The 14,122-nt window shown below is 42.3% G+C and overlaps 1 protein-coding gene across 1 annotated transcript in view; it reads left to right on the top strand.

The window, feature by feature from the left end:
• LOC308249586 (T-cell surface glycoprotein CD1a-like) overlaps positions 1-6,243 on the top strand; it is a gene marked incomplete at both ends in the record, with an annotated part of 28,366 nt that extends 22,123 nt beyond the window's left edge. Inside the window, 4 exons of the mRNA XM_080671138.1 lie at positions 4,363-4,626; positions 5,061-5,339; positions 5,553-5,831; positions 6,146-6,243. Coding sequence (XP_080527264.1) covers positions 4,363-4,626; positions 5,061-5,339; positions 5,553-5,831; positions 6,146-6,243 — 920 coding nt within the window. The remainder of the gene's footprint in view (positions 1-4,362; positions 4,627-5,060; positions 5,340-5,552; positions 5,832-6,145) is intronic.
• Positions 6,244-14,122: the final 7,879 nt, after the last annotated feature.

The raw sequence follows: 14,122 nt of genomic DNA, 5'->3' as shown, positions 1-14,122 counted from the left end.
AGTGATTGAGCAACGACCAGGAGGTCATGGTTCGATTCCGGTTAGGGCACATACCGGGGTCGTGGGCTTGATCCCCAGTGTGGGGCGTGCGGGATACAGCTGATCAATGATTCTCTCTCATCATTGATGTTTCTATATTTCTCTCTCCCTCTTCCTACCTCTTGGAAATCAATAAAAATGTATTTTTAAAAAGGAAGTAAAATTAATAGTTACAAAATAGTCGCAGGGATGTAAAGCACAACACAGGGAATACAGTTAGTAATAGTGCAGAAACTATATAAGGTGCCAGGTGGGCACTGAAAATACTGGGGGAACACTTTGTAGGGACATAGTTGTCTCATCTCTATGCTGTACACCTGACACTAATACTACTAAATAGAAACTCCTTATAAGGATATGACTGTCTTACCACTATGTTATACACCTAAAACTAATACTAAATAATTTTTAACAAACTAATTGAAAAGTAAAGTTTAAAAAAAATGAGGGAAAAGCAAAATGGGGAGGAAGAGGGCATGGATGGGGAGAAAAGGGAGCCCAGTAAGACGCACAGAATGCTAGAGGGAAAGCTGACAAGATTAAAAAACATTTACTTCTTTTAACCCAGTTATTTTACAGATAAGAAAACTGAGGCCAGAATGCTGAGGTGTTTTTCCAATTCACTGCATCCAGCAGGTGTCTCATCCAGGAATGTATCTTGACTCTCTGTCCTAAGATCCTTTTAGGGCAAGAGACTTGCTTTGAAGAACAAGAAGCACTCACATCAGATACACAGAGAGGCTGGAAGCCAGAAAGAGGATAGAAAAACGAGAAGCAAAGTGGGAAGAAAAGGAAGAAGCTCAGGAAAAGGCACATGACTGTAAGAGGCAGTGGATTTCTCTCGCAGGGAAGTTGAGGTCACTGCTGGTGGGGAGTGGGAATTCAGATGAGTGTGTGAGACTGTGTGGGAGGGGAGCTCCGGTCTGGGTCTGAGGAGAGCTTTAGAGGATAGAGAAATTCCAGAGCTCTGGTGGTGTCTGAGGAAGCACCACGTAACAGCTGTTAGAACATGAGCATGCCTGTAGCCTAAGCACCAGTGGATCAAGAGGAGGGATTTCCAGGGAGGTGTGAAGGCACAGGGTGAAATGGGCGTCCTGCCCTGGCCAGTGTGGCTCAGGTCATGGAGTGTAGTCCCGAGCACCAAAAGGGGGGCAGGACAGTTAACAAGATGAGGTGCTCCGTGAGGTGGTCACACCTGAGAGGGGTCTGGAAAGGAGTATTTCTGACATTTCACAGGGTGTTAACCTAGATGCACAAGAACAATGGACAGAGCTTGCTTAAGGCCAAGATACACCTTTTAGACCTGGAGCATGACTACCCATTGGGACCTGCCTAGTTAGCAAGTTATGACCAGGCCACCCTGTGAGGTTACTTTCTGTCACTGAACTTGCCAGATTGACCACACGGCACTTTCTAAAATTGAGGTATATGAGGCAAGTCTGAGGTAAAGATGAGGTAGGGAAGCGTGGGGCTTCAAAAGGTTGATAATAAGAGATCTTCAGTAACTAGTAGTTTGCCCTGCCATGTAGATTGGTTTAGAAATGTTTCTGCTGAAAGCTTATTATGGGCAAGTCCCCTCATTTAAATTCTTTAAGGAAGAAGTAAAAGGTTCTCATAAGCCTACAGGGTCTTGTCTTTGGCTCAACATAATTTAAATGCTAAGGCTCAAAATAAGACAAATGTTAAAGTGGCACATCCTGGGGAGGCCTGTTCTGAACCCCACAATAGCCATAGAGTAATTTAGCTTATCAGCTTGTTAGCACCAATAGAAGATGGGTTTTTTGTGTGTGTGTGTTTTTTTTGTTTTTGTTTTTTGTATTCATGCAATTATCCCATTCTTTTCTCCTAAAATTCCCTTCCTCTCACCCTGTAATCAGGACACTATATGGGTTTCTGCTTGAATCTGTGCTTCCCAAATTGCAATACAAATAAACCCTTATTGCCTCACGTTTTGGCTTTTTAATTTTAGGTTAAGATAATCTTAACTTTTTTCCAAAATATTTTAAGATTAGCCTTAGATAATTTGTTTACTTGTGTACAAATAAATAACAAAAGAGCCAGAGCACATTTTCTAGAGCCATGGTCGGCAAACTGCGGCTCGCGAGCCACATGGGGCTCTTTGGCCCCTTGAGTGTGGCTCTTCCACAAAATACCACGGCCTGGGCCAGTCTATTTTGAAGAAGTGGCGTTAGAAGAAGTTTAAATTTAAAAAATTTGGCTCTCCTGCCGAAACTGGTTTGGCTCAGTGGATAGAGCGTTGGCCTGCGGACTGAAGGGTCCTGGGTTTGATTCCGATCAAGGGCATGTACCTTGGTTGCGGGCACCTCCCCAGTGGGAGGTGTGCAGGAGGCAGCTGATCGATGTTTCTCTCTCATCGATGTTTCTAGCTCTCTATCCCTCTCCCTTCCTCTCTGTAAAAATATCAATAAAATATATTTTAAAAAAAATTTGGCTCTCCAAAGAAATTTCAATCGTTGTACTGTTGATATTTGGCTCTGTTGACTAATGAGTTTGCCGACCACTGATCTAGAAGTTACAAAGGAAAACATTTTAAGAGCCTTTTAAACACGATAAGCATGAAAGAGCAGGGTCAGCATGGCCAGCAAAGGCCAGTGTATGACAAAATAAGCTGGAAGATCCCAGCAGGGCCAATAAGAAGGAAAACTTGGATAAAGAACTCCAGAATATTCCATTAACTTAATTTCCCACAAATTATCACTGTTTTTTTAAAAAATTATAATGGGAGATTTACAGCATAACCCTCCTTGTAAACTTCATGCTTATTAGCATATGTTTTAATCCTAAATAAAACTGTAAGATTCTCATTTCACCAAGTAGAAATACAAGCAAAGATTTTTGATACCTTAAACAATAATGTTAAAAATCTGTCTAATGAAAAAAATAATTGATTGCCTGAACCCAATTATTCATTCAAAGTTATTCATTGAGCACCTTGCCAGGAGGCATTCTGCTGGAGTTGGGACCCAGTACAGCAGAGGCAGACAGACCTAACACCCTGAGCAAACCACTGGAGCCAAGATTCTGAGTGGGCAACATCAGTTAAGGTTTGGGACTTTGTTTCAAGAAGGCTTGTTTTCTCTAGTCCGTACATTATAATAAAACCCAGCACACCAAGGCTTATAGTCCTTCCTTAGTTTATGTGCTTCCTTCTTAAGTAGAATAAAAGCTCCTGAATAAAGTGATTGCCTTGTAGACCACTAGATACTCACGAGTGTTGCAAGATGCTTGTATCCAGGCAGGTGATGAGAGACTCTTGGGTAAATGAATAGATATCACTGCAAGCCAAACAGAGATTTTTATGTTTCCAGGTTCCTGTGGTCTCTGTGATGGCTACTGGCTCTTCCCTAAGGATAATGGAGTAGTAGTTTGTACTGTTACACAGGGCAATCATAGGAGATCCTGAAAATCAAATAAAGCAGCCAATGAGATGTCAGAGATATGACACAATGGGGCGGGGCTTAGACAGAAGAAGAGACTATTTGAAGAGTGTTTACATTTGGCACGAAAAGGACAGAGTGACAGGAAAGAGCAGGGACAACAGAACATCAGGTAGGAATTGGAAAGCCATTTGGTTTTATACTTTCATTGTCTGAATGAGAAGGAAATATCTCCAGAGGGAAACTGACTTTTCAATGGCGCATAAGACTTATTCCATAGAGGCCGAGTTAGAGAAAGATGAACAGAATGAAGGCTGGTAACAAGGGGAGAAGTTGAAAGTCAGAAGTGGAAGGGAAATGAGAGGCTGAATCAGTGTCTAGAGTTTAGGGAAGGAGCACTGTTTTTTTCCTGGCCTGTTGGTAGAAGAAGGAAGTCAGAATAGAGGTAGTGTGGAGTAGGTTTATTTCAAACAGAAGCCAAAACCAAACTTTCCTGAGAAAGAAATAACATCCGTAACTGAAATGCTGCTACTGCAAATTCCATTGCTAGCTGTTCTCCTCGCAGCTGGTGACAATGAAGATGGTAAGAACTCTGGTCACTGCCCTGTTGGGTACAAAAGTGTGTGTGTGTGTGTGTGTGTGTGTGTGTGTGTGTGTGTGTGTGTGTCTGTGTGGTGCGGCGTCCTCAGAACATACCTGGAGAGGAGAATGTCAGCACAGTCCTGAGTATCCCGTACTCTGGGACCCTGAGCCCTTCTGAAGGTTGTTTGTAAAGCATGGGGCCCTGGGCAGCTGAATGCTGCTGAGGTAGCCATGGCTTCCCTTATCTCCAGATTCTGAGTGTTTCCTTCCTGGCACCTTTCTTCATTCTCTCTCCTTCCCGATGCCTTTTCTTCTCCTCAGTCTATCTGTTCTGTTGCCACAGCCTTCCAGGAGGAGGTCTCCTTCAAAATTATCTACAGGTCATCCTTCTACAACCATTCCTGGGTGAAAAGCAAGCACTCTGCTTGTTTGGGTGATTTGCAGACTCATGCCTGGGACAACTCTGGCAGTATTATTTCCCTGCGTCCTTGGTCCAATGGCAACTTCAGCAAGGAAGAGATAAAAGAACTGGTGGAGTTCAACCATGCGCTCTCCATTGAATTGCCACTCCAACTTCACAAACATGCCCGTCAATGGCAGCTTAAATGTAAGTTCAATTCCCCAGTTGGGAGGTGCAATGTGCTGGGTGAGGGGTGTGTGCCGCAATGAGCTCCTTATTCCAATTATCCCCCACATTCAATCTCTTCAGCATCCTCTGTCTGTACATTTATTGTAACCTATTGCATTTCATTCACCCTAGGTTATTATAATCACAATTCTCACACCACCTGCTTCCTTATTCTCTTGCTCTCACCATTTATGTCACCTTCTTTCAACAATTTGCTTACTTCAATTTCCAAAAAAAAGTCCTTTTTTCCTCCATCTTCAACAATCACCAACTATACTTTTCCTGAACTTCTGATCAAACCAAAGTTTGTTCCATTATCTCAAAATCTTCAAACTTCTTCTATTTCCTTTTTTGCTTCCACTAATTTCATCTTTACTCCCTCTTTCCGCTAATTTACAACCCTTCTTCCCTAGATCCCTTTGAGATACAGGTAACAACGGGCTGTGAGCTGCACCCTGGGGGAGCCATAGTAGCCTTCTATCGATTTGCTTATCAAGGATCAGAGCTCCTACACTTCCAGAACAGTTCATGGCTGCCATCTGTAAAGGATGAAATTACAGCTCAGCCTATGTGCAGACGATTCAATCAGTACCATGACGCCAAAAAAATACTGCAGAGGATACTCAGTGACACCTGCCCACGTTTCCTCTTGAGTATCCTTGATGCAGGGAAGGCAGATCTCCAGAGAGAAGGTCAGTCCCATATCCTTCCTCCAAGACTTTTCTATTCTAAAATTATACCCTCCCACCATCCCTTTAAATTGAGCATAAGGGGTCAGGAGAGAGAAGGATAATGCATGAATTACCAGCATGTGATAGATGTTGTTTCTCTAAACTGATGTGAAGATATGAACCTCCAAGTCTGTGTCAGAGTCCTTACCTAAATATCTTTCCTGTCCTCTGCAGTAAAACCAGAGGCCTGGCTCTCCACTGGCCCCAATCCCGGTCCTCACCGTCAGATGCTGGTTTGCCACGTCTCTGGTTTCCATCCAAAGCCAATTTGGGTACAGTGGATGCGAGGTGAACAGGTACAGCAGGGCACTCAACAGAGTGGTATCTTGCCCAATGCTGATGGGACATGGTACCTTCAGGTTTTCTTGGAGGTGGAAGCCACTGAGACATCTGGCCTATATTGCCGGGTGACACACAGCAGCCTAGGAGGCCAGGACATCCTCCTCTACTTGGGTAAGAAAAAACTGGGGCCCCACTGGGAATGGGAGTGGATAACGGTCTACAAGCAGAGCAGGAGAGCCAAATATAATTTGGAATTTATGGCCTCCAAACCCAAAAGAATGAAAATAATTAATTCAATAAATGGAAGAGTAGAAAATGAGGAAGATTTTGAGGGTTAGATGAAAAGTTCAACTCTGAAGAGGGAGGAGAGAGGAAACAAGAACAAAGATTAGTGAGGCGAACACGCTAATAAAGAGTGCAGACCAGGGAAATGCAGTAAATGGGGTGGGTTTGAAATGACACCTTGTGTGCACCCAAACCCACAGAACGTCACCATAGCTCCATGGGCTTGATCCTCTTGGCAGTGATGGTGCCCCTGGTGCTCCTGACAGCTCTTGCATTCTGGCTTAGGAAGCGCTGGTGAGTTTTTTGTGCCCATTTTTCCTTTTCTTTCATCCACTCCCTACTTGTCTTCCACCTTTCTTCTCTCTCTCTCTCTCTCTTTCTCTCTCTCTCCTGTTAGTTCTTCTTTCCTCAGTCCCTTTCCTTTTACTTTCAATGCTCACCTCCACCTCATGCAGAGTAACTTTCCTCTCTGTTCTTACTAGGTCACACTGTGAGCCTCCTGCCAGTCTTCTTCCTTTGGAATGAGGTTCCAGCAGCCCTGGGGTTCCAGACATATTTATTTTTTTTTAAATTTAATAAATCTTTATTATTCAGATTATTACAATTGTTTCTCCTTTTTCCCGCCATAGCTCCCCTCCACCTGGTTCCCACCCCACCCTTTGCCCTTACCTCCCGCCACACTGTCCACATCCATATGTGTACGATTTTTGTCCAGTCTCTTCCTGCACCCCCCATACCCTTTTCCCCCTGAGAATTATCAGTCCACTCCCTTTCTATGCCCCTGATTCTATTATATTCACCAGTTTATTCTGTTCCTTAGATTTTTAATTCACTTGATTTTTAGGTTCACTTGTTGATAGATTGTATTTGTTGTTCATAATTTTTCTTTTTACTTTTTCCTTCTTCCTCTTCTTAAAGAATACCTTTCAGCATTTCATATAATACTGGTTTGGTGGTGATGAACTCCTTTAGCTTTTTCTTATCTGTGAAGCTCTTTATCTGACCTTCCATTCTGAATAATAGCTTTGCTGGGTAGAGTATTCTTGTTGTAGGTTCTTGCTATTCATCACTTTGAAAATTTCTTGCCACTCCCGTCTGGCCTGCATATTTTCTGTTGAGAAATCAGCTGACAATCGTATGGGTGCTCCCTTGTAGGTAATTAACTGTTTTTCTCTTGATGCTTTTAAGATTCTCTCTTTGTCTTTTGCTCTTGGCATTTTAATTATGATGTGTCTTGGTGAGGTCTTCTTTGGATTCCTTTTGTTTGGGGTTCTGTGCGCTTCCTGGACTTGTAAGTCTATTTCTTTCACCAGGTGGGGGAAGTTTTCGGTCATTATTTCTTCAAATAGGTTTTCAGTATCTTGCTCTCTTTCTTCTTCTGGCACCCCCATAATTCGGATGTTGGTACGTGTCAGGTTGTCCCAGAGGCTCCTTACACTATCTTCAAATTTTTGGATTCTTTTTTCTTTTTGCTTTTCTGGTTGAGTGTTTTTTGCTTCTTTGTATTTCAAATCTTTGACTTGGTTCTTGTAATCCTCTAGTCTGCTGTTGGGTCTCTGTATAATATTTTTTATTTCAGTCAGTGTATATTTAATTTCTAGTTGGTCCTTTTTCATATCTTCGAGGGTCTCGTTATATTTATCGGCCTTTTCTAGGATATTCTTGAAAAGCCTTATAACCGTGGTTTTGAATTCTATATCCAGTCGTTTGTTTTCCTCCATTTCTTTCGATTGTGATCTGTTTCTTCATCTCCCCATTTTTCATTGCTTCCCTGAGTTGGTAGGGTAGATTTGTGTGCTAGGTTTCCTATATGGCCCAGTGGGTCGGCCTCCCCACTTAACCTGAGGTGGATACTCTTGGTGCACCCCTTTGTGGACTGTGTGTACAGCCTTGTTGTAGTTAAGTCTTGATTGTTGTTGGTATCACTGGGAGGAATTGACCTGCAGGCCAGTTGGTTGTGAGGATCAGCTGTGTCTACACTGGGAGATTTTCGGTGCTGGAAACAGCCTTATAGGATTAGCCTTGACAGATTGCAAAAGCCTCTGTGCTCAGCTTGGAAGGGGTGGAGTCTCAGGGCAGAGCAGACAGTCTTGGCTTCCCGTCAGCCCTGCTGTTGCGCACGAGTCTCCAGACCTCTGCCTTCCGCGGTTCCCGAGTTTCCGCTTTACAGTCCAGATTTCCCCCATAAGAGCGTGGGTCCCAAGGGGCTCGCCCAGAACTGTGGTTCAGTGCAGTCGGAATTGGGGTTCAGTGCAGTCAGGAGCTTCTGACTCCCTTCCGCTAGGGATAGCCTGTGGTAACCTCCGCAGTCAGTCCCTGTGCACACTCGCGCCTCCAGACCCCTGCCGCCACGGCTCCCCTGAGTCTCCAAGTCTCCGTGTGCCTTTCTCTCTACCTGACAGTCCAAACTCCCCCTGTATGAGCCTGGGTCCACAGGGTTTCGCCCGGAACTGAGGTTCAGTGCAGTCGGAACTGGGGTTCAGTGCAGTCGGGGGCTTCCTTCCCCCTCCCGCCAGAGAAAGCCAACCAGGCACTCTGCTGCCCTTCCTCTCTGTGTGCGCATGTGTCTCTGTACCTCAGCCCTTTGCTGTGCCTTCTCCGTGAGCTTTCCTCTTTCCTTCTAGTTGTAGAATTTCCACTCAGCCAGCTTTCCTGTGGTTCTGGATGGTGTCCGTTCTGTCTTTTAGTTGTAGTTTTGAAATTGTTGTGCGGGGCAGCAGTTTAGGTGCTTACCTATGCCGCCATCTTGGTTTCTCTATTTCCAGACATATTTAAACACAGCATGGCGATAAAGTCCGTTCAGTCTCCATGTACAACTTTGGTTGCTTATGTGTTGTACTTGTGTGTTTAACGGTTAGTTATTAATATAAGCTAAAGGTAATCTTGCAGGACTTGCTTTCTGACCTGGTTCTGAGGTTATAAAACTCCTATTTTAACTCTGGATAAAATGTGATTCTAGCAACGGCTACATATTGAAAAACTGATGAATCTCAGGCCCATTTCAGATGTCACTTCTTTATGAGGACCTTCCCTGATTCACAAGTGGAAGCAGCGTCTGAACTCCCACCACACGTTTCCGTGTACTTTGCTGAATCTACTTCTCACTTTTTATCCGTTCCTGCAGTCATGGAGGCCCCTTTTCACCTTCTAATTTTTATGCTTGAGAGCAACGTCTACGTCTTTTTAAAATTTGTATCATCTACAAAGTGTATAACGGTATGTAATATGCTTTCAATAAAAGCCTGTGTTAAGTTTGCTTAGCATTTACCACAAACATCAGGTACCTGAAGTTCTAGAGCAAGGAAGGAAGAAGCAAGGAAGTAACAAGCGACAATGTTATATATCCTGCTACTGAACACAAACGCAATTTTCTATCAATTTGTAAAAAAGAATATACTATTTGTAAGTTAATTCAGGCTCAAGGTGTATGAAAAGAAAATTTGAGGCTATATTCATAAAAGTACACAGGAAAAAACTCAAGAAGAACAGACTTTATTTTTAACATAAAAGTTCCATTTTCTTGTGAGGCAGCAACAAGTGTTCCAATACAGGGAATACATAAGTAACAATATTTATCACCATTGGAAAAGATGATTTTTGGGAGAATTTTAGTAGAAATACAAAATTTGAAAAAACTGCATTTAAAAAAATATTTAAACAGCTTCAACCGATGAAAGATACAAACTTTAAAAAAATATAAATTATATTCTTCAACAAGATTGCATAAACAAAATATACTGTTCAGGGCTGCTCTGCCTATCATTAATTTAAGGCAGAGTAAAACTTAAACCTTAAAGTGCGGAGTTAAGTATTCTTAGCTTAATGCAAATTCAGCACTTCCACTGGTCCGGTTCACTCCACTGGTCCAAGCACCAAGGAATGAATCTTAAGTTTAGAATAGTACAGTGAATTCATGGTGGCAATTTTCCTGTTATGTCCTTTAACAAAAGAAAATCTTGACAACCCAGTCTTAACCTTGGACATACCCAAGGCTACAAATTCTGCCATTTTTTTTAATACCTTCAAGTAAAAGCCAACCATTGAAAAGAAAAAGCCTGTCTTGTTGCCAGTTATTCCACAGGTAGCAATAGCACCTTCTAAAAGGTGGATTTGGCTTGTCATAAGTGTAAGAAACATTTTAAACAAAATGAAGAATCTAGAGCAAAAGTATTTGGCATCCATGCTCACAATATTAACCAAAAAGAAAAAACAGATGTTTTAAGAAAACATAACTGCTCACAAGAAAACATGACAAGCAACAGACTCAGTCATGATCAAAACCAGTAAATTCACATGTTGTTATCACAACAATTTCTTTAAGGGAAAAAAAATAACTTAAGACTGATAAAGTAAATAACCACAGAATAGCTCCTTTTGCCAAAATATACATGCCACCTATTTCTTTTACTGCAATGGAAACACATTTATTTAAAATTTTAAAAAATTTACATTATATTCCCATTGAAGTTATTCTAATGTACTTACTTCCTATACAGTTTTCTATAGAATAACAATTATAGAATGTAATTTTAGAAAACAGTATTGAGACCCATTAAAAAAAATCAACCACTTGTGAACTAAAGGTTAAATAAAGTGGAATGGACCTAAGATTAATATTTTCTCAAGACTGTGATAGAGTTCCTATTTAAAATTCGCCCTTTAGCACTGGCAGTTAAAGTTGTTTGTATCTTGTATCTTTTTTTTCATCTTCAAATCTCCGGCTCTATTTCTCCCAAATCCATGGAATATGCTTAGTTGCCATACAATTTATTTACCTACAAATTCACATTGTCCTTACAACCAGACATTACAAGTTCCATTTACAAGACTATGTAAAGAATAAAGTTATCCCATTCCTATTTTAAATTACTTTAGATTAAGGATATATGAAACTCTACAGAAAAATGTGAATTAGACAAGCATGCACCACAGAGTGAAAGGAAACACTGTACAAAGTGGCATTCTGGCTGTAAAATACCTTCATAACATGTAGGGATGGAGACACAAGAAAGTTAAGTGTGAGGCAAAGGAAAGAACGCGGATTTAACAGAACTCAAGTCATCCAAAACAGGCCTGTGTGTTTGTGTTTTTTTTGGTTGTTTTTTTTTTAAATATATTTTTATTGATTTTTTTTTACAGAGAGGAAGGGAGAGGGATAGACAGTTATAAACATCGATGAGAGAGAGACATTGATCAGCTGCCTCCTGCACACCCCCCACTGGTGATGTGCCCGCAACCAAGGTACATGCCCTTGACCGGAATCGAACCCAGGACCCTTCAGTCCGCAGGCCGACACTCTATCCACTGAGCCAGGCCTGTGTGTTTTTCAACCGTGTCTTTAACTTCTTCTTCCTGCCTTTTTAACTAACTCACCTGACTTCAGTTTTACCTTTCCTGTACTTCTGATAGAGCAGTTCTCTGGTGAAATGGCAAAGTCAAAGGCAAGGAATCAAAGTTCTCAGTAAACCAACCAGAACATTTAGATCCTGAATAACTGGGCTATTACTGACTTAGAAGCCACATGGACTAATTCCAAGTAAATTAGTTTTGAACAAAAAAGGAGCCAAAATTCATTGGTCTCACCAACTCACCTGACAGACTTATGTTTGAATTTATCTAACCTCCCTAAATACACCTCCATTTTAACTTGAACAGGGCATGCTTTTGATTACTTAGATATTTTAAAGTTGCATGAGTATAAGAAGTCCTTTCAGAAGATGTATTGCTACCACTAGGTTTTCCTTGATGGAATATGTCTGGATAAACTGGCATAGTAACCCTCTAAACTGTATCCATTTAACAAGTATTTAAATTTTTTCTCCCGTTAGTATGTTTAAGAACATTAAATCATTGCATCGTAAGGTAGTATATGAAGACCTCAGAAGGATGCTTGAAACCAACACAGTTTGCTGAAACTCACCTTTTAAAAGAGCTGCTCCTTAATTTTACTACCACACACCCAGACATGACATACTGGTGACACAGACATCGGCAGTAACTGTATTAGGATGAGCCTAACTCCAAAACTGGATGGATTTTTCAAAGGTTCCTGTTGCTTATGCCCCAAAGCTGTCCTTTGCCTGTTTTCCCCACTGTGTGGAATGTTGGACGGACAGCTAGCAAAACCTGTAGGTAACATCTCAGTGCCAATGACATAAAGAAAATGTCAGTCGCAAGATTCTGTGACTACGGATTGCTATTCAATGGATTACGCTCCTGGCAAACTACTAACCCGGACCAAGTCCACGAGACAACAACATCACAAACGCAAAGGAGGAAATCCATGCACCGTCATTTGAGGATCTCTGGGACTATGATACAGTGATGATGAAAGGTAGGATGATACCTGTGGTAAAGGGAGATCATGTGACAAATACTGTGCAGAAAACCAAAGGGGCTGCTTCCTCCTAGCTAGCAATCAACACTGGGTAGCTTCCTATTGGCTGACTGACTTTCAAACCAACTTCCGATGATGGGTGAGAAATTATTAAGCATTCCTCTCCAGACTACAATTTTTCTGAGCCCATGGCTCATGAAGACAGGCCCAGCTCCAGCTGCCACCTCGCTGGTCCCTCGCGGCCCACGCCTCCACCTGAGGGCTCTGGCAGCAGAGGCCTGGGGCAGTGGACCTTGGTTCCAGCCACTGTGTGACTTCACTCCGCTGAGCCTCAGTTGTCTCAGCGATGAGATGGGTTGAACACGCCCTAACCCCCAGCCTTGTCGTTGGGACTTGATGAGATAAATCCCAGAGCCTGGCACACAGTAAGTGTTCAATAGATGGCAATGCCCTCTCTCTGGGTGGGACCTATGGCGATACTAGCCCCACGCCTCCCGTGGAAGGGTCTAGATCTGCTCTGTCCACCAGAAAAGTCATGAACCCCATGTGGCTACTGAACACTGGAAATGTGGCCAGTGAGAACTGAGATGTGCCATCAGTGTGAAATATACACCGGATTCTGGCAACCTGGTACGTAAAAGGAATGCAAAATACCTCAGAATAATGTTTTATATTGACTACATGTTGAAATGACATATGTCTGGTACATTGGGTTACATGAAACATATTATTGCATTTAAAAATTACATCATTTAAGTTGTTTCTTGAATAAAATAGAAACTTAACTCAATGAGTACTTTTCAGTTCACAAATGTCTTTGGATATGCTGCTGTTAAGAGGACACACTCCTCTATTTTTACTATCTGAGAGTATGTTTTTCTTTTTCTGTTTTTTAATCCTCATTGGAAGATATTTTCCCATTGATTTAGAGAGAGAGTGGAAGAGAGAGGGAAAGACAGGGAGGAACATCAATATGAGAGAAACACATTGACCTGTTGCCTCCTGCATGCATGAGCCCTGACCAGGGCCAGGGCAGGGGAGGAGCCTGCAACCAAGGTACGTGCCCTTAACCGGAATCGAACCCAGGACCCTTCAGTCCACAGGCCAATGCTCTATCCACTGAACCAAACTGGGTAGGGCTAATTTTCTTTTTTTAATATTAATTTTTTAACTTTAGAGAGGAAGGGAGAGGGAGAGAGAGACAGAAACATCAGTAATGAGAGAGAATCACTGATCAGCTGCCTCCTACATGCCCCCTACTGGGGATTGAGCCTGCAACCCAGGCCATGTGCCCTGACAGGGATCAAAGGTCGATGCTCAACCAGTGAGCCACACCAGCTGGGTGAATCCTAGGTTTTTAATTATTTAATTTGTTTGAAGCTATCTTCTTTTAAAATTTAAATCTTATTTTTAAATATTGGTTTTAAGAATGGGGGTGAAAGAGAGAGAGAAAGGAGAGAGAGAAAGAGGAAGAGAGAGAGAGAGAGAGAAACATCGATGTGAGGGAGAAACACTCATTAGTTGCTGGCACCCTGATCAGGGCCTGAACCTGCAACCTCATGTGCCCTGACCAGAACTGAACCGCCACCTTGTTGGTGTTTGGGACGGTGCTCCAACCACTGAGCAAAACTGGCTAGGGCGACAGTTACTACTTTTGAAAAGAAATAACTGATGATGTAATTACTGGAGAGTTCTTGGTTTCTTGACAAAATACTCCAAATAAAATATGAGACAAGCATTGCAAAGGCCCTGGCCGGATGGCTCAGCTGCTTGGAGCGTTGTCCCATACCCTGAAAGGTTTCAGGTGCGATCACGGTCAGGGCACACACCGAGGCTGCGG

This window comes from Plecotus auritus (genome assembly GCF_963455305.1).
Source record: "Plecotus auritus genome assembly, chromosome: 5".
In the NCBI taxonomy this organism is placed as follows: domain Eukaryota; kingdom Metazoa; phylum Chordata; class Mammalia; order Chiroptera; family Vespertilionidae; genus Plecotus; species Plecotus auritus.
Note: the sequence above shows the minus strand (reverse complement) of the source record. Positions and strands in the feature narration are given on the sequence as shown.